Below are 24,547 nucleotides of genomic sequence, written 5' to 3'. Positions count from 1 at the left end.
TAAATAAGTTTTAATCAAGTCAAAAATATTATCAAGTCATTAGAAGATATTATATCTATTACATATTAATTCTTAGTTTTTTTCTTTTACTTTTATAATAATTTTTTCACATCTGCTTCCACAAATACATCACTTTGACTTAAAGAAAAAATGTGTCGTCAATTAATAATTGATCAGTAATAATTATTAATCATAATATCATTATAAGTCAAGTTTATTTATAAAGTAATTTCGAGAGGATCGTGCTTATGATTGACTACAGCTGGTCCCACATGATTTACCAACCAGACAAATCCAAACACACATAAATAACCAGATTTCCTTCGTCATCTTTGTCTTGAAGAATGCCCTCATCAACCCTGACTCCTCCCCCTATATCCTAGCAAAATTAAGGGTATGGGTGGCATAGCAACTCAGTGGTTAGTACTGTTGCCTCACAGCAAGAAGGTCTTTGAGTCCCAGCTGGGCTCATTGCCATTTCTGTGTGGAGTTGACATATTCTCCCCGTGCTTCTGTGGGGTTCCTCCAGGTAGTCCAGTTTCCTCTCAAAGACATGTGGTCTAAGTTAATTAAATAACTTAATTGGCCGCAGTATATTAGTGCGAGTGTATGAGTGTTTTTAGATTGGGTTACGAACGTAAGGGCACCCACTGCGTAAACATATTGTTGGAATAGCTGGTGGTTCATTCCGCCATGGCAACCGCTGATAAACAAAGGAATAAATCGAATGAATGAATTCAGGGGAGCTCTCGAGACCTACCTCAGCTCAAACTCCCCTCTCTCACAATGAAACGGGAGAAAGCCCCGGGCTGGAGGATCATCTGAGCTCAGGGCTCTCTCCCGGGACAGCGTGCCAAACACGCCTTATTTATCAATCTTCAGCTAAGTGGGAACTCCTAAAATAACAGTATAAAATATAATACTTGTAACAATGTAATTCAAATTAGCACTAATTCATTCATTCATTAATTTTCCTTCAGTTTAGTCCCTGATTTATCAGGGGTTGCAACAGCAGAATGACCAACCAACTACTCTAGCATATGTTTTACAGTACGCAGCAGATGCCCTTTCAGCCACAACCCAGCACCAGGAAAGATGTAGCAGCAATATTTGTATTATTTTATTAGTTAAAGAAAATATTTGGTTTTAAAAAATAATAATTTGAAAGTTAAATAAAACTGTAACATTAAAATCATGGGTAGCACATTAGTTTAGGTCACAATTCAATGTATTAACAAACAATTAACTAACACTACCAGATTAATAAACTACTAATTATCTGTTTATTAATGGTTAGTAAGGAAGAAGTTGGGTTTACGTTTTGGGAAAGATAAGGTATGCAGAATAAGCTCTTTATAACCACTAATGAACAGTAAATATTTTATTAATAGGCAGGAATAAGCCAGTAGTTAATAGCATGAATTGTGACCTAAACTAAATTTTTACCAAATTATGGTACCAAAGTACCATATTTCATTTACTTATACAAAGTTAATACACCACCCTATATAAGTACTTACATCTACACAATATATATTCATAATAAACAGACAAAGCCAGAACAAAAACCAGGTGGTGATGACAAAATCAGGATGAAACAAACCTCATCTCTAAATGCTGACTACTAAAGTGAAAAAGATGCTTAGTACTAAAGTAATGCAATAAGCATTCATTAAAAACCCATATAACTGATGAGGAAAACAAAATCTAAATAGAAATATAGGAAGATCAACAAAAATCACAAAAGTTACTGCTAACATGGTAACATTTTTACAGAAGCATTATTCTGGTTTGTATTTTAGAACTAAATTTTTCTCTTTTAATTTTTATTTGCTTTTTTAAAATGATTTTTTTCACAGTATTTGCGATAATATTTTTTCTTCTGGAGAAAGTCTTTTTTGTTTTATTTCAGCTAGAATAAAAGCATTTCTAATTTTTTAAAAACTATTTTAAAGTCAATATTATTAGCCACCTTAAGCAATTTTTTAGATTGTCTACAGAACAAACCATTGTTATACAATGACTTGTATTAATTACCCTAACTTGCCTAATTAGTTAAGCCCTTAAATCGCCCTTTAAGCTGTATAGAACTATCTTGAAAAATCTAGTAAAATATTGTACACTGTCATCATGGCAAAGATAAAAGAAATCAGCTATTAGAAGTTAGTTATTAAAACTATTATGTTTAGAAATGTGTTGAAATCTTTTTTCCGTTAAACAGAAATTGGGGAAAACAATATACAGGGTGGCTAATAATTCAGATGGTCTAATAATTTTGACTACAACTGTATATATTATTTCAGTAATTACATCTTTGACTGCTTTGTTGTAATGATTTCCCTAACATTTCATGTGTGTCACCTTACATTTAGACCTCCAGTAGCATACTTTTTCTTCGTAACACTGTTCATCGTCAAGCATCTGATTTTCTGTATGATGAAAAGATGCAAAGGAAAGCCAGAGAGAGAAGATTGTCAGAGAGAATTGACAGAGGTAAAGACTGGATGAGGCTCATTTACACCACAGAGACGCCAACAAACTGCAGCAGGGCCACAGATGAAAGACTTTAAAGAAGAATCAATATATTACTGCCACTCCACCAATCCCTCATCACTATCAAAAATAATTGGGGCTGAACAAACACAGAGAGGAAAAACAGCAACATCAAAGCCCTCAAACAACAGTCCGCAAAATAACAGATTAACAAATAAAACAGAATTAATAAATAAATTATTCGCCAGACAAAGCTTTGAAACTGTATCGTCTATTGTCCTTTTATTCCGTCGCTAAATGATCCACAAAATTATCTGCGTAAACAAGCACTCGGATCAGGTCGGGAGGTGAGCTATGAAAACAAGTTATAAAGTCATCAAATAAAATTAAAGTATTATAGAAAATCGTTATGTCTTTTTAGCAGAAATGTTAAACTCAGAAAATCAAAGATGGATAAATGAGGAAAGTCAAAACAATGTGAATAAACGGGCTCTCAATTAGCTGCGATGCAAGTTAATTAAAAGCACGATTAGAATAGACAAGCTGTTGTTTCTGAGTTTCTTGCAAGCAACCGTTGATTAGTTCGTCTGAATAAACAATCTGAAACGTATTAAGTATATACTATGTAATGACAATCTGTAGAGTATAATGGCATTACATTATTTGAAAGCCATCTGTGTTAATTTCGAGATTAATTCGACAGGATGGTCAACATGAGAGATGAGTCGTTTAAACGTGCTCGTTCTTTTAGCATTTTGTTTTGTTTTTTAATGCTTTTTGCCATGCAGTTTCCAGGGTTTCATGGTATTTTTTTCCTTATTTTCTCTTATTAAATCCCAGGCTTATTATTTGATGTTTGATAGTTTCCAGGAAATTACAAGAAAAATGATGTTATCGAAAGTATGAAAGTAAGCTTATATACTGTATGAAAAAAACCATTATAACAAAGAACAATTTGTATATATACATTTTCTTATATATATATATATATATATATATATATATATATATATATATATATATATATATATATATATATATATATATATATATATATATATATATATATATATATATATATATATATATATATATATATATATATATATACACACACACAGGGTTTCTGCAGGTTTTACCTTTTTTTCAGCATTTTAGGATCATTACGAATGAAAAGTCAGACTTGAGGCTGATTTATACTTCTGCATCAAGCTCACGCATATGGTTCGGTGCAGCCTTCACGCGGTCGCATAGCCCTCGCTATGGCTGATGCACACCTCTCAAAAAATATAACTACACATTGCAACGACGTGTAGTACAAGCTTTGTGATTGGTCAGCTTGGTAGCGATGACGAATGTGGGTGGTGCTGAGAGCTGCAAACCCGATGGAGCGAGTGTTGTATTGAGTATTGAGTCCTGTGCAGTCCAGATGAAGACTTTTGTTTTTTGTTTACCATATGATTAAAATTGTTGCACGTCCGTCATTTCCAGCCTCTGAATGAGCGAGTTTGAGCTACTTAGCATTCAGAAAAAAACAAAACACCCGCAAAGAAACTTGACACAGAGGAACAGCTTTTCTAAGCTTTTCACTCATCACAGCACACGTGCTGCTGATGATGTGACAATAAAAAAAGTGATTTGAACATAAAAACCTACTGCCAGCTGAAGTGCTATTGCAGAGCAATACAATTTAAAAATAATCTGGTGTTAAAACAACCACAGCTAGGCTATTTGGCTACCAAGTGCTGAGAAAATATTAGACAAAGATGTCTTTTGTATAAATATTAGACGAATGTCTTTTGTCAAATTGTCCTTCTAGCTCAGATTGTGATGGACCAGCAGATTGTGCGACACTAGTTACTCTTAAGTCAAGAACCGAATAAAGCACAGATTATGGAGGGATCTGCAGCTGAACTAACTGGAGGGAGGGAACCTTTAGGTAAAAGTACCTGCTTTTATTTTTTATTCTTATTCTAATTTTGTTCTATGTATATACTGAATAGAAGTCATTTAAATTTCACAACAAATGATTGAATATAAAATATCATCCAGATGCCGTTTTATTGTTCCTGGAAATCTACCTTCCTGCAGAGTTTAGTTCCATCATGCCATCACAACTGCATATTGAAATACAGTAATATGAATTGACCGCAAAATATTACCACAAACATTTCATGAAGTAGGCTAGACTACTCTTCAGATCTCTGCTTAACTTTAACACATTTCGTCGAGACTCTCAGCAGATTTTGCCAAAAATTAATGGTTAGTGATTACTTTGTCATATGCAAACCAAATGTCAGTAACTTAACGTTAGCATTATTTAAAAAAATAAATAAATCACCCACAGCTTTCATGTTCTCTAAGAAAATCTTATCTGTAAGTTAGAAGTGGATTTATATGTGTTAAAAAGCTTAAAAGTACTTCATTAACATTAGTTATGTTAAATTAGATTATTTTATTTATTCATTTTAAATATATAGCCTCTTAAGGTCAGAACGAACTGTGTTAACCCCTCCTAAATCCGTGGAAGCGCTAATGTGGTCATAGAATCAGATATTCAAGCTATACAGAGTCAGACACTTGTTATTAAAGTTAAGATGAGACTTTATTTTTATACACCTGTGTGGACACTTGACTAGCGATCTTCCAGAACAATGCTCACTCATCTTTTCCCCATTAACGTTAGTGTAATTGTGAATTGAATACAAACTGTATTTCGCCAACAATAAAAATAGTGTTTTATAAATATAAAACAGCAGTGCGGTGTTTCGTTTCTGAATGTATCAAATCGTTTGAGTGATTAGTTTTTACTTCAGTGATTGATTTTGCTTGTCATTTTTGCAGGATCATCATCAGTGCTGCTGCCCTCTTTCACTTTCCCTTTCCACAACATCATTTGGCCTTCATCATTTCCTGTCTTGTAGCAGTATTTTCACCTGTTTTTAAAATTGTAATAATTTTTGATGCATTAATTGTTGACTGGTTTTAATTATCAATTGTTCATTAATGTTCTGTTGCTCTATTATATTGAATTATTGCCACTGTTTTAGCATGGTTTACACAATAAACTTTTTTTCTTGTATTTTTGTTTTTTTTTGTTTTTTGTTTTCTTGTTTTCTTGTTTTCTTGTTTTCTTGTATTTTTCTTGTATTTCTTGAACAGTTAAAATAATCTTGTACAATTTTTGAAAATGTTTTGCTCATTATAAGTGGCACTATTGAATACAATAAAATAACATTTAATAACTGTAAAATAGTATACAGTAATAATGAAAGTAACGTTAAAATACTGTAGATCTTCATGGTAAAAATGTACAGTAAAATACTGTTTTCAGTTTTGCAGTAGGTGCACCACTACTGTAATTGGTGTTACAGTAAAAAAATGGTAAAATGATGTATTACATTTTACAGTAAATGTAATAATATTGTAATTAGTATTACCGTAATGTTACTGTTTTATGAAATGCAGCAGCTACACAATTTTTCAGTAAATTTCTAACGTTTTAAGGCCTAAATTTTTTATTGAAGTTTAGAACTTTTTTTTTACTTTTAAAAACCTCGCAGACACCCTGTAAATATAGTATGATAAATATTGATTTACCAAAACTGTAAAATTCACTAACCAGCAATTCATAGATAAAAGAGCTTAAATAAATATATACATTATTGACTTGATTTAAAGCAGTCTATCTAGACTTTAAACTATCTAGAGGTTTAACAGAAATATATCATACAGTAAATACTACAGATTTATTCATATTAATCTTAGTATTAATCACAGCTTCTTATAGACACAAAATACAAAAATATACTATACAGAGCTAAATACTGTTACACACAATAAAGAGCGATGTTCTCCAATTGAACAATGACCAGTACCTATTTCACTTATCCTCCATTCCATATCTACCAAGCTACAGAATGTAAAAAAAACATTAAAATATTGCCAGCGGCGAACAGGGACCCAGGAAGAGAAAACAGAAGGAACAAAAGGCATACAGCCAGAATCAATAACAAAGATATGACCAAAAATCAATGTTCATTCGCAGAGGTAACCGGCAGACAGGACTATCATTTTGGTGGGTGAGGCATGACTTCAGATTCAAACAACAATGATGTGAAATCCCATTACAGAAGAGGGCAACGGAGGGCAGCACTGAGACCTCTAATGGATCAGAGCTGAGAGGAGGCATAAAGAGAGCCTGTCATCTCCGAGAGAAGACCGAGAGACATTTTGTAAAGGTATTATCCCACTTTTTTTACACATGAGTGTAATGCGCTTTGAGTAATGTGTGTAATGTAATCAGATTACTTTTTCAAGTAACGTAGTGACTTTTTCATGAATTCATGACTTTTTCTTTTGCCAAGAAAATACAGTTACTATAAAAAGAAAAGTTACTTTATTTTCCCACTTATCGACTGACAGCTCTCTTGTCCCTGTGTTGAGTGGAATCAGGAGTAAGTGCAGATGTGTTGCAAACGATGGGTAAATAAGTTACTTACCCTGTCTAAAATGTGAAAATATATTACTCATCTCACTTGCACAAAAAACAAATCCAGTATCTCTTCAAATGAATAAAAATGCTCATGAAATATTCTATCAAATATCCAGTGTTGAACTATTTTTTGCATACTATTTTCATAGACTTTACTTGAAGGGGGTGTTCATAAGTAATATGTTAAATGTAAAAATTAGTTTTGATGGATTAACTGTGAGGAAAATAATGCCATTGTGATATTTTCTTTAAACAGGTTTGCTATTTTCTAACACAATGTTTACAGTTTATGTTAACGTACACAAAGCATCATGGGGCGTAGAAAAAAATAGATAGCAAGTAAGACAGCACAGACTAAAGGTTCACCAAAAAGAGCTTGTTTGCAAGTAGTGAAGTACCACATACAAGATGTGCTTAGTGAATCAAAGCTGAACATCTGTGATGGTACAGGAAACAACGTAGTACCTCTTATATGTCTTAAGATGCCATTAAGATCCATTAGAGCTCCATTAGCATGCTAATGATTGAGGAAAACTGAAGGGCTGATTGATATTTACAAATGAGAGCTACAGTAATTGTATAGGACAAGAGATGGGAATTTGAGCAAACTGTATTGCATTCACTAATCTATCATACAACATTTAATGTTATGTATACAGTGTAATCTATTTTTGATTACAAATGACATAATAAACATTGTAGCATAACATATTTTAGGTAATCTAATCAGAGTATGTTTTTGATTACTTTTAGATTACTTTTGACAATTCATTTATCAAATCGATTTGATTATGTTGTAACATATTGACAATTTGCATAGAATGAGAAAGAAAATTCATTATATTCTTTATTATTAACATCATGAACAACATAATGTGTATTTATATATGTGTTGCATGAAAACAAATCCATTATAATAAATAATAGAACAATTTGCTTACCTAAATGGTCATTGTGAACATGCAAATGTATTTAAAATGCATTCATGTGCATTAATTAATTATTTTTTAACTAAATGTGCATTGTTTCACTCTCTGAGTGGTAAACCTTTTAATTTTTGACTAAAAAAACTTACACGTACATCATGGATGGCCTGAGAGTAAATTAACAGCAAATGTTCATTTTTGGGTGAATTAAGCAGCTTAACCATCTACAAGAAACAGCTTTCAGTGGACAGTAATGTTTAAAGCTATTAAGAGATTACGAAAAATGGATGCAAAATTAAAATAAGATATACTTGATAATATTAAATAAACTAATCATAAATCCAGTCTACCACAAAAGAGCCTAAACAGTGTAATCACTCTCTCAGAACTGTCTCACCTGGAGTAATTGAAGAGTCGACTGTCCCAGAGCGAGTGTTTCCCTCTAGAGCCTCCATGAAAGAAGCAGGAGTCAGTCCCATCGAAGTAGTTGAGTCCATCCTCTGTGTTGCTGGAGGCATGACTGTGGACCACATCCAGCAGAACTGCAATGCCCATGGAGTGTGCTGTATCTACCAGATGCTTCAGATCATCAGGAGTGCCAAAGCGGCTGATGGAAAAGACAAGATGTGGTTTGTAAAGTGTTGTCGGATAAGTTGAAGGATATGAGCTGGTGTATAGTTCATTGGTAACTGAAAGGTTCATTGTTGAAGGCTGCTTAAATGTCCACATGCTAGAAAATTTGCACTTGATGGCAAAAATTGTGTTGTAATCAGTATTTAAATAAATAAATTTATAATAAATAAATAAAATACTATATTATTGTTTAGTTAAAAGTATAATATTGAGTACAATTTTCAAGTAAATATGTTGTAAAGTTAATAGTATGTTATAACTGCAAAGAGTATCATCAAATAGCATTTTTTTATTTACAGTACATGTTGCTTACAAACCTGAAAGATTACGAATATGTTCAATGGCCATAAATGGTTGTCAAAAAAACAAGATTATTTTTGCCAGCATAATGGGCTAGTGTTAGCATCTGCCAGCTAACAGCTAAAGCTAAACAAACCACAACAAATACAAGATCCTCCACAGACGAGTGGATTCCGATTCAAGGCATAAATCACAAAGCAAATTCTCTACCTAAACTTCCAGAATGCCTGGCGGTATATCTATTTTGCAGGGTTAAAAGATATCAGGACAAAGAACAAGAAAAGTGAGACGAGAGCTAATGATATTCCAAGTCACCTCCCTCACTCGCTCCCTCCACCTCGGCAGAAAGAGGAATAGGTCTTAAATGTCCATGAGTGATCAATCATGAGTGAAATTACTCTGTATACATTGCACTTTATCTGGACTGGTCCACCAGTGCTGGCCGCCTCAGCCAGCCAAAGCCAAATAAAGATTCCCAATGACTCTGTCATATCTTATTAGGTTGAGGGAGTTGCTCACTCCCCACATTCAAAGACGCAATTTTCTTTCATGAGAGTTTATTTATTTTGGAGACCCGATTCTGTTTTTTTTTTTACTATTGTTATTTATCAGAGCTTTCTTCTATTTGGGGATTAGCGGCAAATGTGTTTACAGTAAGATTACTGCCCTTGACAGAGGACCTCATCCTGATTTAAAGACTGGAATTACTGCTGCACGGGCTGAGAGACAACCCCACCAAACTCTGAGCTCTAAAGGAAAATGAAAAGCATTTAGATACTGTCACACGCTCAGTCTACCAGGCCTTGTAGATATAACGCTAATAAATAAAATGTGACCAGGGCACAGCATGCTAATGCGTTTTGGTGAAGGAGAAGTGCATGTTGTAGCCACATCCGGAACAACTGGATCTGAAGTCCCGAGGTGAAAATAATTTCTTTCGGGACGTAGACGTTAACCTTCATCCTTAAAAATACAATCCATAACTGCCCTAGCAACTTTAAGGCTGTTAGTGGTCCGACAGCTTCAAGAGGGAAATGTAATTGCATCCTGTATAGCAGACTGTGTTTTATTCTTCTTTGCATTGTTTTGAAGACAAAGGCTTTGTACTCATGATTTCAGCAAATTTGTAGCTTCCCTGCATAAATACACAGTATTTAGCTGATGGGGAATTTGTATACACAACCTTCTGGCCCACACTGAAAAGCCTAATAAGTTGACTGAACTATATTAATTGAGTAAACTCGTTGCCTCAATTTAATTGAGTAATAGAGTCTCCCAAAACTTGCATATTTAAGTTTATTTTACTTGCCGGTTTTGTGGACTATACTTAAATTGTTCAGTTCATCAAACTAAGTTTGATGAACTGAACAATGCAAGTACAATCTACTTAAGTACAGTATATATATATATATATATATATATATATATATATATATATATATATATATATATATATATATATATATATATATATATATATATATATATATACACACACACACACACACACACACACATATATATATATATATATATATATATACACACACACACACACACACACACACACACACACACACATATATATATATATTGACCTTGCACTTAAAGGTTACACATATTAGAATTTTACAGTCAAGACTACATTTGTGAAAATGACCTATTTTTTTCAAAGGAATAATTATGGTTTTGAGCTCACTACACTTGAAATCTTAAGTTCATGCATGTTCATGGTACATAAGTAAAATTAACTCATATTTTAAGTGATAGAACCAAAATGCTAAATTTTAAGTTATGTTCAGTCAACTTAATTGTTTAAGTTAAGACAACATTAGGTTTTACGGTGCAGTTCAATTTCCACTAAACCACTCAACCAACAAATGTTTGCAATGAACAGTCCAAGCATTATGACCACCAGCTCATATACTATTGGTCCTCTTTGTGCTGTCAAAACAACCTGCCAAGTCATGGACTCTACCCAAGGGTACGTCTCTTGTGGTAACTGGCAGCAAAACTTTTGTGGTACTGAACATCGTTAAAGTCAAATAGTTTGGAACCTTTTCAGATCAAACTTGTCAGTCCCGCACTTCCCACCTATGCTCAATTGGATTTGTGGAATCTGTTAGACACAGCAACACCTTGAATTCTTCATCATGTTCGTCAAACCATTTCTAAACAATGTGTGAAGTGTGGTGCATCATCCTGCTGAAAGAGACCACTTCCACTAGGAAACACAAGTGGAAACAAGTGGCGCACCTGACCTGCAACAAGGTTTAGGTAGGTACACAACTACCATCCAACCAACCAACAATATTAGAGCTGTAATCTGACAGTATGAAGAGGGAAATGTTTTTCCATTTGTCAATGTAAAACTTTGGTTTAGGAGAGTACTTAGTATTCTGTAAAGCTTGCTAGCACCACTAAGGTTATGGATTCCACTCTTATAGAATGCATAAACTGGCAACTTTCCGCATGGGAGTTGGTTGCTCTACTAAGGAGGCTAAAGAACATAGCCACTAGCATCGGTCATACACATTGTAAGTTTTTAAATGCTCCCGTTGACCCTCATGTGTTAGTATAATAACGTGTGATATTTAGAATGTATTACGCATCACACCACAGCCTTAATGATTTATCCTTATAAATCTTTTTTTTCCTTTATCTTCTATTAGTAACAACTTCCTAATTACTCGCTTAGTCACTTTCCTTTGGCTTAGTGCCTGATTTTTCTGGGTAGCCACAGTGGAATGACCCACCAATAACCAGCCACAGCTCAGCAGTAGAAACACCCATACACTCTCTCATTCACACGCATGCTATGGACAATTCACTTCATCCAATTCATACCATATGTCTCTGGACTGTGGAGAAAACCCACATGAACGCTAAGAAAACATGCAAACTCCACACAGAATGCCTCATGGCTCAGTCGGGACTCGAACCAGCAAACTTCCTGCTGTGACTGAGCCACTGTGCCACCTCTTCCTAATTATAATGGAAAACATCTTATATTGCAATTCTCAAATATGTGTAAAAACATGCATTTTGTCAATTGAATAGCTTAATAGTCATCATATTTGTGGATCTATGGTGGTTGATGCAGGTTGCCATGTTAGTCTGCTCTTCAGAAATACACTTGAAATACATTGAAAGTAAGTGATTGTTTAACTGGCTAACATTTCTAGTAACCTAAACAGTGTGTATCTGATGTGAGTAAATGTTTATAAAGCAAAACATCTGATTATGTTTAAAAATAATAGTTATATCTGCATAGATTTGCATCTTCATGTATTTTACAAATCACAAATCATATCTTTCATGTGGATTTAAATGTCTGAAACAAAAATAAACTTGGGTAATTAAACTATTTGTATATAAACACTGATAAATTGGGATTTGCTACAGGTGCATCGTTATCTGGTTTAACCAAGCAGCAACCTCCCGCTCTCCCTCAGGAAGCCAATACGGAAGTAACTGAAACTGCAATTCATCAAAATTCCGCTAGTCCTGGCTCCATGATAGAGCAAATTGCAATTGAGCCCACTGTTAGAATGGCCAACCTTTACAGCAGAAAAAAAGGTGTTTACAGCCTGGTACAAAGAACGATTTTGGTTCATATAGCTATTATTACCCTCCATGACAACTGTGAGGGGGTGAATATTTTTATAACTCATCCATTTCCTTTATATTAGGTTATATTAAGTTTGCATAATTAAGGGCGTGGCCACTTGAGTGACAGCTAGGTCTCGCTGGTCGCCGTCACTTTACCTCAGCTGAATCGGGCAGATTAGCCACTGATCTCGGCATATTCGACGTATTTTTGTGTTGTTTTATGTGGCTTTACACAGTCAGCTGCCTTTTGGACTTATTTCTTACAATTATCAGATGATATGGGATGCTGTGTGCACATAATTGTGCTCACAAACCATTCACGTGGCCTCCGTTTCCCTGGTGAGTAAAGTTATATACTTGTATACCATCTCTATAAGTGTATTTGCTTTATATAAGATCATTTATCATTAATATTTTTTTTAGACCCGTAAAGCACTTCAGAATGTGACAGTGTGACAGATTGATTAGCTGTAGGCTCTAGAACAGTCATCTGAAGCGTTATCATACAGTGTTATGCTGGAGTTCATCAATAGTCTTGCATTTACTAACATAGACTATAATTGAAGTGTTTGGAAGTCATTTGCATTTTCCTCCTGTAGAAAAACATCATAGGAACAATGTTTAGTGGCTCAATGTGTTACAGCAGTGTTTTTAAAAGTCTAAACACTTTATTGATATAGTGTACAACCAAGCACATGTGGTCAGAACACAAACGAGTCGCAGGTAATAAAGTATCAAGCGTTTCTCCCAAAGTAAAGTCTGTCTGCCAGGTCTAAGCAAAGTGCCAGCAGGTGTCTGTAGCTCCGCTCACTCTCCGCCTCTTTGCCCTTGTTTGGTATCCCGCCGTGGGTGCGATGACGCGCGAACAAAATGGCGACGGTTGGCCGCGCCTACTTGTAGCTTCTTTTGCAGTGTTCAGAAATCTATGGGTGACGTCACGGATACTACGTCCATATATTTTACAGTCTATGGGTTTAACACGAGCCATAATGGCAAAGCAGATTTGAATTCAGCAGCTGATCATGTGACAACCTGAACTTTCCAATCCCACTGGTGGGATTGTATGCTCCAGGGACCAACCAAGACTGATCACACTAGAGTGAGTGTACATGTCAAAGGGTTAAATGCAATGGAAATCAGTTTAGATAAAAAAAAAAAAAAATCTGACAAATGCACAACTTTGAATGTACCTGGAAGCAGCAAAGAAGTTGGTGACTTGGTAGCCAAAGCTGGCATAGTAGGCATGTTCCATGATTGCCATGAGCTGGACACAGTTGTATCCTGAGATTAAAAGACAAAGGAAAAGAAAAAAACCTTTGAAATCAATTTTAGAATCAAAAGACCTACAACAAAACAATATCTTCAAAGTGGACACACATCTAAGGCATAATCTTGCTGTAAGTTGTTATCTTAACAATGTGGATTAATTTCAAGTGCTGCCACTTCCACACTGGAAAATGTAAATGAATAAAACGTAATTAAAAATGAGCGAAACCAAAGCATAGGTTTAAATGTCAACTGCAACACGATCCGAATCTTCAATGGCTAAACGCCAGCATGATAAATTACAATTAACTTGTTATTTTCATGAAAAGAATACATGAAGAGTGTAAACACTTTCTGTGAATAATAAGCTTGTGATAAAAAAAGTGTAATGATGGACTTTTTATAAAGAAATTTCTGAAACTTCCAGTGGTTTCAGGATTTGTTTCTCAGCCAAGATGTCCATCCAACAGTCCTGAAGCTCAGAACCACTGCTGAGTGGCTCCTGTAAACTACATCCGCCAACAACTAAACCTGTGGAAAACTCAGTGGGAAAAATACAGTCAACACTCTTTCACACACCAGGACCTGAATGAGAATTGACAGTGGACAGAGTTTCTCCACAGCTACTCTACATGTGCTCTGATATGATCATTTGACCAGTTCAGCTGGTATTTTTATAGAATACCAGTCAAATTAAAGGATAATTTAACAGAACTAATAGGCTGCTGTTCTATCCGAATTGTATTATTCTTTACAATCGTGTGTTGTGTAGTGTAATTAATCTTGGACAGAGAACTAAAGACAAAGAGGTTAAACAGTAATTACTAAAAAGCTGTTTTCAATTTCAGTTTACTCAACCTTGCTCTACCATGTCCCCAGCAAAGGTTATTCTTTTGACACTGTTAAGAGTCTTTTTTCAAACAAAGGCAATTCTGCAAAGACATCAAATTATTGCATAAACTGCTGTGGGTCGAGGCAAACTAAACTAGTTAGAAAAACAGTGTAACAACAAGCATTAGTCAGTGGAGAGCATAAATGCATTTAAATTCAACACAGCTGCTTTGAGCAACATCTGTGATCTTTTATGACTGAACATTTACAGAAAAGATGTTCAAGTTTGTCACCCAAATATAATACAATATATATTTAAGATTTATTTTTGGCCTTTTTGCCTTTATTAAGTTGATAGGACAGTATTTCAGACAGCAAGCGAAGTGAGAGAGAGAGGGGTAGGGACGCTCTTGCATTACCTAAGGAGGAGTTTTAGTGCCAATAAATATTTGTTTCACAAACTTAAACTTTGTTTGTTTGCTTTATTTATTTATTTCATAAATTTGCCTCAATTCGATAAGATGGAAAGATTTCTAAAGATTTATATTTGAAAATAAATGTTTTCCTTCTGAATTTTCTACAAAGTCATAGAAAGTATCATGATTTAAGGTAAGGCAAGTTTATTTATATAGCACATTTCATACACAATGGCAATTCAAAGTGCTTTACATAAACAGGAATAAAAGAGACAAGTGTATAAGAAAAAAAACAAACAAATAAGAAACAGTGATTAAAACAAATTAAAATGTGTTAAAACAGGTTATAAAAAGATTAAAAAGAAAAGAAAGACATAGTAGTGCGATCTGTTGGATGTAGCAAAGTGCTCATTCGGTAAAGGCACAGCTAAACAGATGTGTTTTAATTCTTGATTAGAATGTGCCTAATGTTGGAGCACATCTGATCATTTCTGGAAGTTGATTCCAGCAGCGGGGGGCTCAGTAGCTGAAGGCGGATTCACCCTGCTTTGACTGAACTCTTGGAGTATCTAGTTTATATGAACCTATAGAACTGAGGGATCTGTTAGGTTTGTATCCAGTGAGCATATCTGTAATATTTCTAACCCTAACTCTAGGCCATTTAGTGATTTACAGACTAAGTAATACTTTAAAATCTATTCTGAATGTAACTGGCCAGTGTAAAGACCTGAGGACAGATGTGATGCGCTCTGATTTTCTGGTTCGGGTCAGAATCCTGGCCGCAGCGTTCTGGATGAGCTGTAACTGTCTTTTGGGATGACCAATGAGGAGGCTGTTACAGTAATCCACTCTGCTGCTGATAAAAGCATGAGCAAGTCCTCTCTGGAAACAAAGCATCTAATTCTTGCAATGTTTTTTAAATTGATATTATGTTGATTTAGTTACTGCTTTGACATGACTACTCAAACTCATATCAGACTCCAGAATCACACCAAGATACTTGACCTTATTTTTTGTTGTTTGGTCCTTAGAGCCAAGGTACGCATTCACCTTGAGAACCCCATCTCTGTTCCCAAATGCAATGACTGCTGTTTTCTCTTTTAAATGTTTCTTGATATTTACAGTAAGTCAGCATATTGATTTCTGAGAGATAATGTGACACTGAAGACAGAAGGAAAGATTTCTGTAAATTTAGCATAGAATTAAAAAATACATTCTGAAATACATTTAAATGTTTTTAAAAGATTTTTTATTATTATTTCAATTACATATATTAATACTATTCCACAATATTACTGTTTCTCTTTCATTTAAAATTAAATTAAAATTCACCCTAAAAAACCTGTCAAACCCTCTTTCAAAAAACTTTTTTTGTTTTAAATACGTGTCACTATTTTGCATTAGTCGTGACTGTACCTGAATCATCTGAGAAAGTAACCATATGCCAGCCCAGCATAGCGTTAAATAAGCAAGCCTTGCCTTCTTCTGCTTCTGTGATTCTTGTGTTTAGCTCCTTTTGTTTGTCAATCAACTTTTTGACTGCACTTCTTCATGTGGATGTTGATTAAACCGCAGAACAAAGGATGCTTTTGTGCTCCGTTCATCTGACTCAGTCCTTCCTCCACCACAAAATCTCTTATCAATGGATTTAAACATCAGACCTGTCAAGCAACATTTTATCATGCACTACACAACAACAAAAAATCCTGATAACTCAAGGGAAGGTCATATGCAACGTATAATAATATAAAAAGCAGCCAAAAAAAAATTGCTTTCAATGCATTTCTTTCATTTGTGAAATCTTCAAATTCACTCTGTCAATCACTTACTGTTTGTGACTTTGATTACATTTTTTACAATAGAAATATATTTTAAAATAATACAAGATTTAGAGGGCAACATATGGAAATTTAATTGAGCCTGTTATTTGTCATTTTTGTAATTATTTGAAAAATGTTTTGGTTTTTAACAACCTTTTTATGTCATTTATTTATAGTTTTTCCTGTTTATCCATCTATTCATCCATCCATCCATTCATCTAACCCATTCCTTTGTTTCAACTTTTTTTATAGTCATCCATCCATGCATCAATTTATCAACATACTTTCCACCTTTCCATCCATCTATCCATCCATATATCCAACCCATTCCTTTGTTTAATTTTTTACATTCATCCATCCATGCATTCCCATTTTTATTCCATTTTTTTCTATTTTTACATCCATCCATACATCAAACCATTCACTTGTTTTCAAACTATTTTGTCATCCATTCAGGCAATAATTTATCAACATATTTTCCATCCATGCATCAATCCATAAATCCATCTAATTCATCAACCAATTTTCCATTCATCCATCCAAGTATCCATGTACCTGTTTTTATGTATCCATTCATTTATAATTTTTCCATGCATACATCAATCCACTTGTTTTCAACCTGTTTTTCCAACCATCCATCCATCCATCAACCTATTTTCTATTGATCCATGTATCTAAATATTTTTTTAATGCACCCATTAATGTATAATTTTCCCATGCATCCAATAAACCCTTTATGCTTATTTCTTCATCCATCCATCCATCCATCCATCCATCCATCCATCATCAACCTATTTTCCATACATTCATCTATCCATCCATTAACCCATTCTCTTTTTTTCAACCTTTTTTCATCCATCAATGTATCAATCTACCAACATATTTTCCATCCATCCATCGATACATCTATTGATCCATCCATCCATGCATCCACCTATTTTTAAATACCCATTTATTTATCATTTTTTCACTTGCTTTCAACTTATTTTTGCCTCCTTTCATGCATCAATTTATCAAGATATTTTCCATCCAATCAATCAATCAATCAATCAATCAATCAATCAATCAATCAATCAATCAATCAATCAATCAATCAATCAATCAATCAATCAATCAATCCAATCAAACAATCAATCAAATCAATCATCCATTCCATGTATCTGTCTATCCATTATTCAGATACTGTGGACAGTTCGGCCTTCAAAGCCAAATTTATTTCACCCCCACTTCTAAAGCTAGTGCATAAAAGCTCTTCCATTAGGAGGAAAAATGCAGCTTTTCTTTTGTTGCTTTGTGGAAAGTCGAGGAGAACATTAACTGAGCACAGAACCTCGGGGAGAGGGCCGATCATGAGCAAGCGCAATCAAAGCCAGCACAACGACTCAGTATTTTAGCACCCATTTAAGGGGTGAAAAATAATTTTACGCTAACTAACTCTCAGCTTACAAACAGATTTGCTCCAGGCAAAGGTTAACGCTTCAGCCCTCGAGAAAACAAACAACAGAAGGTTATGTTTTATGGATCACACCGATGCAATGAACACTAATGTTTAAGGTACCTTCTGTAATCCCCACAGCTCCCAAAACCTCATTTGGAGCCTTCTGACATTGTAATTGTAGGCTGGCTTCCTCACAGGCTTCCATGTCAAAAGCTCTGTAAGGGAACAATCATGGGAAACGGCTCTCCGTGCAGTAATGGAATCACTCGAGGCGGCAGCTGTTCTCACATCTGCTAACTAAACTTAACAGTTCCGCTTGCGACAGTTAGCATGATATTCCATGTGGAACTGCTTGTCGCCTGTACACGTTTGCTTCATTTGTGTCTCTCTCCATACATAATCTTTTTTTCATAGCTTCCAAGACCATTTCTTGAGCTAATACAGTATGATACTATATACGTTCTTAGAGGATGCAAAGAAGGCAGAGCATTATCATACAAAATGAAAATGACAAAATTTTAAATAAAAAGACCAAATTGTGTGTAAATTATTAACAGATTGATGACATGAGAGTATTTAAAATGTATGTAGCAAGTTTGTTTTAGAAATTTAACATTTACATACATGTTAAATAAAGCTTTTGGGTTGATATGCGTGTTTATATGTCAGAAGCATCAAGTCAGATTTGATCTTTTGATAAGCAGACAGGGAAAAAAATTCTCACTATTTGCACTTTTCCTTCAAGCCAAATCCCCTTAAAAAGGTCTTTAGACTTTTTGCTTCAGATTTGACAGAATGACAATTCAGTCAGTATTTTGTCAGTATTCAATTGCACAAACCCTAATTTAGTTTCTTTCCATTGTGTTCAAGATATTTTGATAAATGTTGATTTATGGGAGTCCATAGGGTGCCAAAAACCAGGGTTTTTCAAAATATAATATTTTGTGTTCAACAAGAAAGAAACTCGTGGTGCAAAGGGAGACATTGGCTTTTACAGAGGTAACTTAGCAAAGCCTGTGAACGAATGCCAATGTGTAAAACTAATAGACTGAAGCTTTCGTTTGTTCCTACCTCGATAAAACTGTTGAACTCCAATACCAATAACACTGTTCCTGTAGTACGTTAGCACCTGACTGGGTTCTGTGCTTTATATATTAATACTTACATACAGTCTTATTCTGTAAACAATGTATGATCTTAATTGTCTGTTCTTAATTGTTTTGTTTTATTTATTTTTATTGTCAGTTTAGAGCAATGTTGTAGCACCTTTTCGCCCAAGACAAATTTCCTCTCGGGGAGAAATAAAGTCTATCCTATCCTATCCTATCCTATCCTATCCTATCCTATCCTATCCTATCCTATCCTATCCTATCCTATCCTATCCTATACCTATCCTATCCTATCCTATCCTGTCCTATACCTATCCTATCCTATCCTATCCTATCCTATCCTACCCTATAACCACATAAAGGAAAGCAAATGATGAGTTTTTATTTTTTATTTTTAGGTGAGCTATCCCATTAAGTTTGTTCACAAATATCTGAGTGAATTTCTTTCTGGCTGTTTCTCAATATGCGTTCTTTAGCGTTTTTGCATCCTCGTGTTCTCGTGTAACGTCATCATCATCTTCCAAAGTTCAGTTCCAAAGCTAAAGATCGCAAGAACGAAGGACGCGTGAAAGTTCCCAGATGTGTTCTTGTTATCGAGGACGCACTGATGCAGACTTGAGCACCGAACTTGCTCTAAAAGTCACAGAAATCATTGCGACTGGAGGTGGAAAGCGCATTTTATATAGTTTTATTATTAAAGTTTAGAAATATAACTTATTTACCAGTCAAAAGTTTCCCTAAATGACACGGTGAAAGTAAACATTACCATGAAAAACTTAATGAAGGCAACACATTAAAGGTGTTTATTTGTTGAAATTCAGTTTAAAATTTTATTTGTATTGTGCAAAGTATATTTGTATAGTCTTTATGCATAGTATATGTTGCAAAAAGGGGAAAAACAATAAATCGCTGTATGAATTCAGTAATGTATATATAATTTACTGTTAAAAATGCATGAAAGTCACGTGATGATCAGGAAGAACGCAACATCTCATGTCTCACAGGATGCGTTCTCCGTTCTCATGGTCTCCTGAGTATGTTCTTCCGATGTGACCTGGCAAGACCGGTCTTCACAAGAACACAAGTCCATTTTCTGCGTTCTTGGAATTGAGTCTAATTATATGCAATGACTCTAATCTAACAGAACATTAAAGAGGTGGTCCACTATGGTATCGTATTTTAAACTTTAAAAAAAGTTCAAAGTTCAATGCAAAGGGAGACATTGGGTTTTACAGAGTTAACTTAGCAAAGCCTACAGCGAACGAAGTTTGGGGACTACAAAAAAAGGCACTATAATGTTATAGCAAAGACAGCCAAAATGGCGTCTAAACGCTGCTATTTCCACAGAGTTTGAACTGTTTCTGCATTTGGGCTTCCAGAGGACATGACACAAAGACAGAAGTGCTTACAATTTAATTACAATTATGTTCCAGAGAATTATAAAAATTATATAGCAAGCATTTGACAAAGGACAGCTTCCAGAATCTCTCCCAGTTCAGTGCTGGATTCAGTTAAAACTCCTCAAAGAAAGAGTAGCTCCAACCATAACAGACAAAGCTGTGCATTATGAGCTACAACCTGTAAGTATTTTATTTGTTAAAATTTATCTATTACATGCACAGTTTCTAGCATTAACAGTGTGTTGTAGCAAGGACGGGACAACGGGAAATGCTGTTTGGCACTGTTAACAATTTAGCTACAAAATCATATTTATCCATCAAACCCCTGTAAACACCCACAATCTTCAGCAGCACGTGCAGTCTCTCTCTATGCGGCCGCTTTCCCTGCGTTCTCACAAAAGATATGTGAACATTTCATATTACTTACACATGCTTGTTCTGAATATATGTAAAGGACACTTGTCAGATTTTATTTTCGGGAGCAGGTGTGAGGTTCAGCTGTGTGCTCTCTGTCATTATCTCTCTGATTCAGGCTCAAAGTGATACAGCTAACAGCTACTCTGACTGCAGTTTACACAGCACAAAAGCATGTGCTTATAGGGGTGTGACAATAACAATAACAGCACATTATGTTAGCTGACCAATCAGAACCTCTTGAGCAGGGGTGGGCAAACTCGGTCCTGGAGGGCCGGTGTCCTGCACAGTTTAGCTCCAACACTACTCAAACCCACCTGAACATGCTAATCAGTGTTTTCAAGATCACTAGAAATCTATAAGCAGGTGTGTTTGATTAGAGTTGAAGCTAAACTGTGCAGGACACCGGCCCTCCAGGACCGAGTTTGCCCACCCCTGCTCTTGAGGATGGGCCTTTCAGAGGAACTAGGAAATATGACAGTTGTTTTAATATTAGCAGTGTAGCTGTATTTAATCAAAGTAAGATAAATAAAAAAATAACGTGATTTTTTTTTTTCAAAGGAAGCATGAGCACACATTCCTTTGCATCTTATTAACACAACCAAGCCTTTAAAAAACACTCCGGACCACCCCTTTAAATCAAATAGAATACTGAATACTTTTCTAAAGCCACTGACCCTCGTGTTTCTAAAGCAATGATGTCCGAAACCTTTTACTAATCTTCCTTTGCTGCCTGCTAGTGTGATAAAAAATAAATAAGATAAACACAAGCGCTTTATATAATGGACCAAAACATTCTCAGTATGTCATAGTTAACTGTACGTCTTTCAAATCAATGAGAGCAAAATCAGATAAGTTCTTTGATCAGCAGTAAGTTTGGCTTTTAAAGGCCATTGATTTCTTTTGGCCCAGGAGCTCAGGGTTATAGACTGGCCCTCGAAAAGCTTGGTTTGTATCATTTTGACGTGTGTTTTGCCAGTGTTTCGGTAGATTTCATCACTCACCGAGATCCTTAATGCGAGGAAGCACATCTCGGGTGAAGTTTTTGTACGAGGCAATTTTTTCCTCAGGCGAACTGATGCCCACGTGGGCCTCGTAGATACGAAGACTGCTGGGCCGAGGGGGTCTGGGGTGCTGGAACTAGGAGAGAGAAAGAGAAGAAAGGTTAGAGAGAGAGTAAGAAAGTGCCCAGATATCATTTCACTCTTCTTCAGTGGACTTTGATGAGATATTTTGCTAGAAGGTTTGGCTGAGCATCTGGGTTACCTCTAAGATCCTGACGCAACACAACACGACACAAATATTTGACTTCACTGAACGATTGCAACAATACAATGGAGACTAAAGTTCTCAGTCTAAGGCAAGAGTTTGAAGTTTGACAATGTAGAGAATACAACTTAGAGCAAACTATATCCATGATCTTGGCAGAAAAAAATACTCTGGACAGATATAGAATGTTGAAACATATTGAAATTATGCCACTGCAAATGCACATCATAATGTTTCAAATTCGCCCTCATATTAATATTATTAAATTAGAATTATTTTTGAATAAGATATATAACATACTGTAATGTGGATTTTCTCATTAAATAAAGACATAAGATTAGCCTGATAAACTTATTTTACTGCATATAATTTAACCAAAAAAAAAAAAAAATGACATTTCACATTTAAAAAAATGGGCCAGCACGGTGGCTCAGTGGTTAGCACAGTCGCCTCACTGCAAGAAGGTTGCTGGTTCGAGTCCCGGCTGGACCAGTTGGCAGTTCTGTGTGGAGTTTGCATGTTCTCCCCTTGATGGCGTGAGTTTCCTTTAAGTTCTCCGGTTTCCCCAACCGTCCAAAGACATGCACTATAAGTGAATTGGGTAAATAAAATTGGCCGTAATGTATAGACCTTTTTCTTAGAATGCAAAATTACCCATTATGCTTTGCATGTATGCGCAAGGATGATGCTTCAATCTTCCGGTCGGCAGCTAATGTGTATTCGGTCAGCTTTGAAATGATAGTTTTAATCTATTTTACTTACGTTTAATGTCTTTGAACTAATACTCCTGTTGACCAGCACCACCTACTGGACTGATTATTTAAAAAAAATGCAATCTAATGGGATTGAAAACAACTGCTGCAAGGTATTTTTCCCTCATTGTCCGACGGCATCTTGTGCCGTTTTAATTAAGGCTCGTCATCGCTAAAGTCATCGCTAAATTTTCTATTTCTTTCAAATATATAACCAACCCAAACAAATGTAAATCACCAAAATGTTTGACACACACATACCCTACTGTACTGTCCCACTAACACACTGATTGAATAAGAGTCACAAAGTGAAAATACAAAGACATAACAAAAAGACACAACACAAACTAACTAACTGAAACATAACTGCTCCCAATTAGAATATCAACATGCAAATCAGCCAGAATAGTAGCAGTAACTGACCTTTATTGGTATTTATTGAAAATTGTATGGCTTTAATATCTGCTAGTTTAATGTCATTAATACTCATTCCTTCATTTTTTTTCACTTTTCGGCTTAGTCCCTTTATTAATCTGGGGTGGCCAAAGCAGTATGAGCCGCCAACTTACCCAGCATGTATTTTACGCAGCAGATGCCCTTCCAGCTGCAACCCATCATTGGGAAACATCCATACACACCCATACACTATGGACAATTTAGCCAACCCAATTCACCTGTACTGCATGTCTTTGGGCTTGTGGGAGAAACCGGAGCACCTGGAGGAAACCCACATGTACACGGGGAGAACATGCAAACTCAACACAGAAACGGCAACTGACCCAGCAGAGGTTCAAACCAGCGACCTTCTTGCTGTGAGGCAAACGTGCTACCCACTGTGCCACCGTGCAGCCATATCATTAATATGCAAAGGAAAACGTTTTTATCTCGTGCTTGAACCGCATCTGACAGAAGCATAACAGCTTTAACACGTCTTTCTTTCAAAATGAAAGTTTGGATCACAAAAACACTCCATAAACCACTGAAAACAGTATTGACACCCAGTTAAGAAATGCTGCTTTGGCTGATGACAATTCTTAACGGAAGTTCTAAGCAGCCTACTGGAAGCACTGGTCAATATTGCGTCCTTCATGCCACAGCGTAGAAAAAGGTCCATAAGTGTGTAAAAAAAATGGAAGTGTATGGTGTTTCCCAGTACTTGGTTGCAGCTGGAAGGACATTCGCTATGTAAAACATATGCTGGAATAGTTAGTGGTTCATTCTGCTGTGGTGACACCCTTTTAATCAGGAACAGGGCTGAAGGAAAATGAATTAATACATTTTTAAAAATGCTGAACACAATATAATTTAAACATAACATTAGTTTGACTTCGGCAATCTTTCATCCTTTTTGCCAGACATAACATGCAATTGCA

At 35.4% G+C, this 24,547-nt stretch overlaps 1 protein-coding gene across 1 annotated transcript in view; it reads right to left on the bottom strand.

Moving 5' to 3' along the window:
* Positions 1–24,547, bottom strand: part of gbe1a (glucan (1,4-alpha-), branching enzyme 1a) — a 251,831-nt gene that overhangs the window by 172,769 nt on the left and 54,515 nt on the right. Inside the window, exons 5-7 of the mRNA XM_056466954.1 lie at positions 22,158–22,293; positions 13,650–13,740; positions 8,312–8,521 (exon numbers count right to left, since the gene is read on the bottom strand). Coding sequence (XP_056322929.1) covers positions 8,312–8,521; positions 13,650–13,740; positions 22,158–22,293 — 437 coding nt within the window. The remainder of the gene's footprint in view (positions 1–8,311; positions 8,522–13,649; positions 13,741–22,157; positions 22,294–24,547) is intronic.

The sequence above is a fragment of the Danio aesculapii genome, chromosome 10 (assembly GCF_903798145.1).
Source record: "Danio aesculapii chromosome 10, fDanAes4.1, whole genome shotgun sequence".
In the NCBI taxonomy this organism is placed as follows: Eukaryota; Metazoa; Chordata; class Actinopteri; order Cypriniformes; family Danionidae; genus Danio; species Danio aesculapii.
Note: the sequence above shows the minus strand (reverse complement) of the source record. Positions and strands in the feature narration are given on the sequence as shown.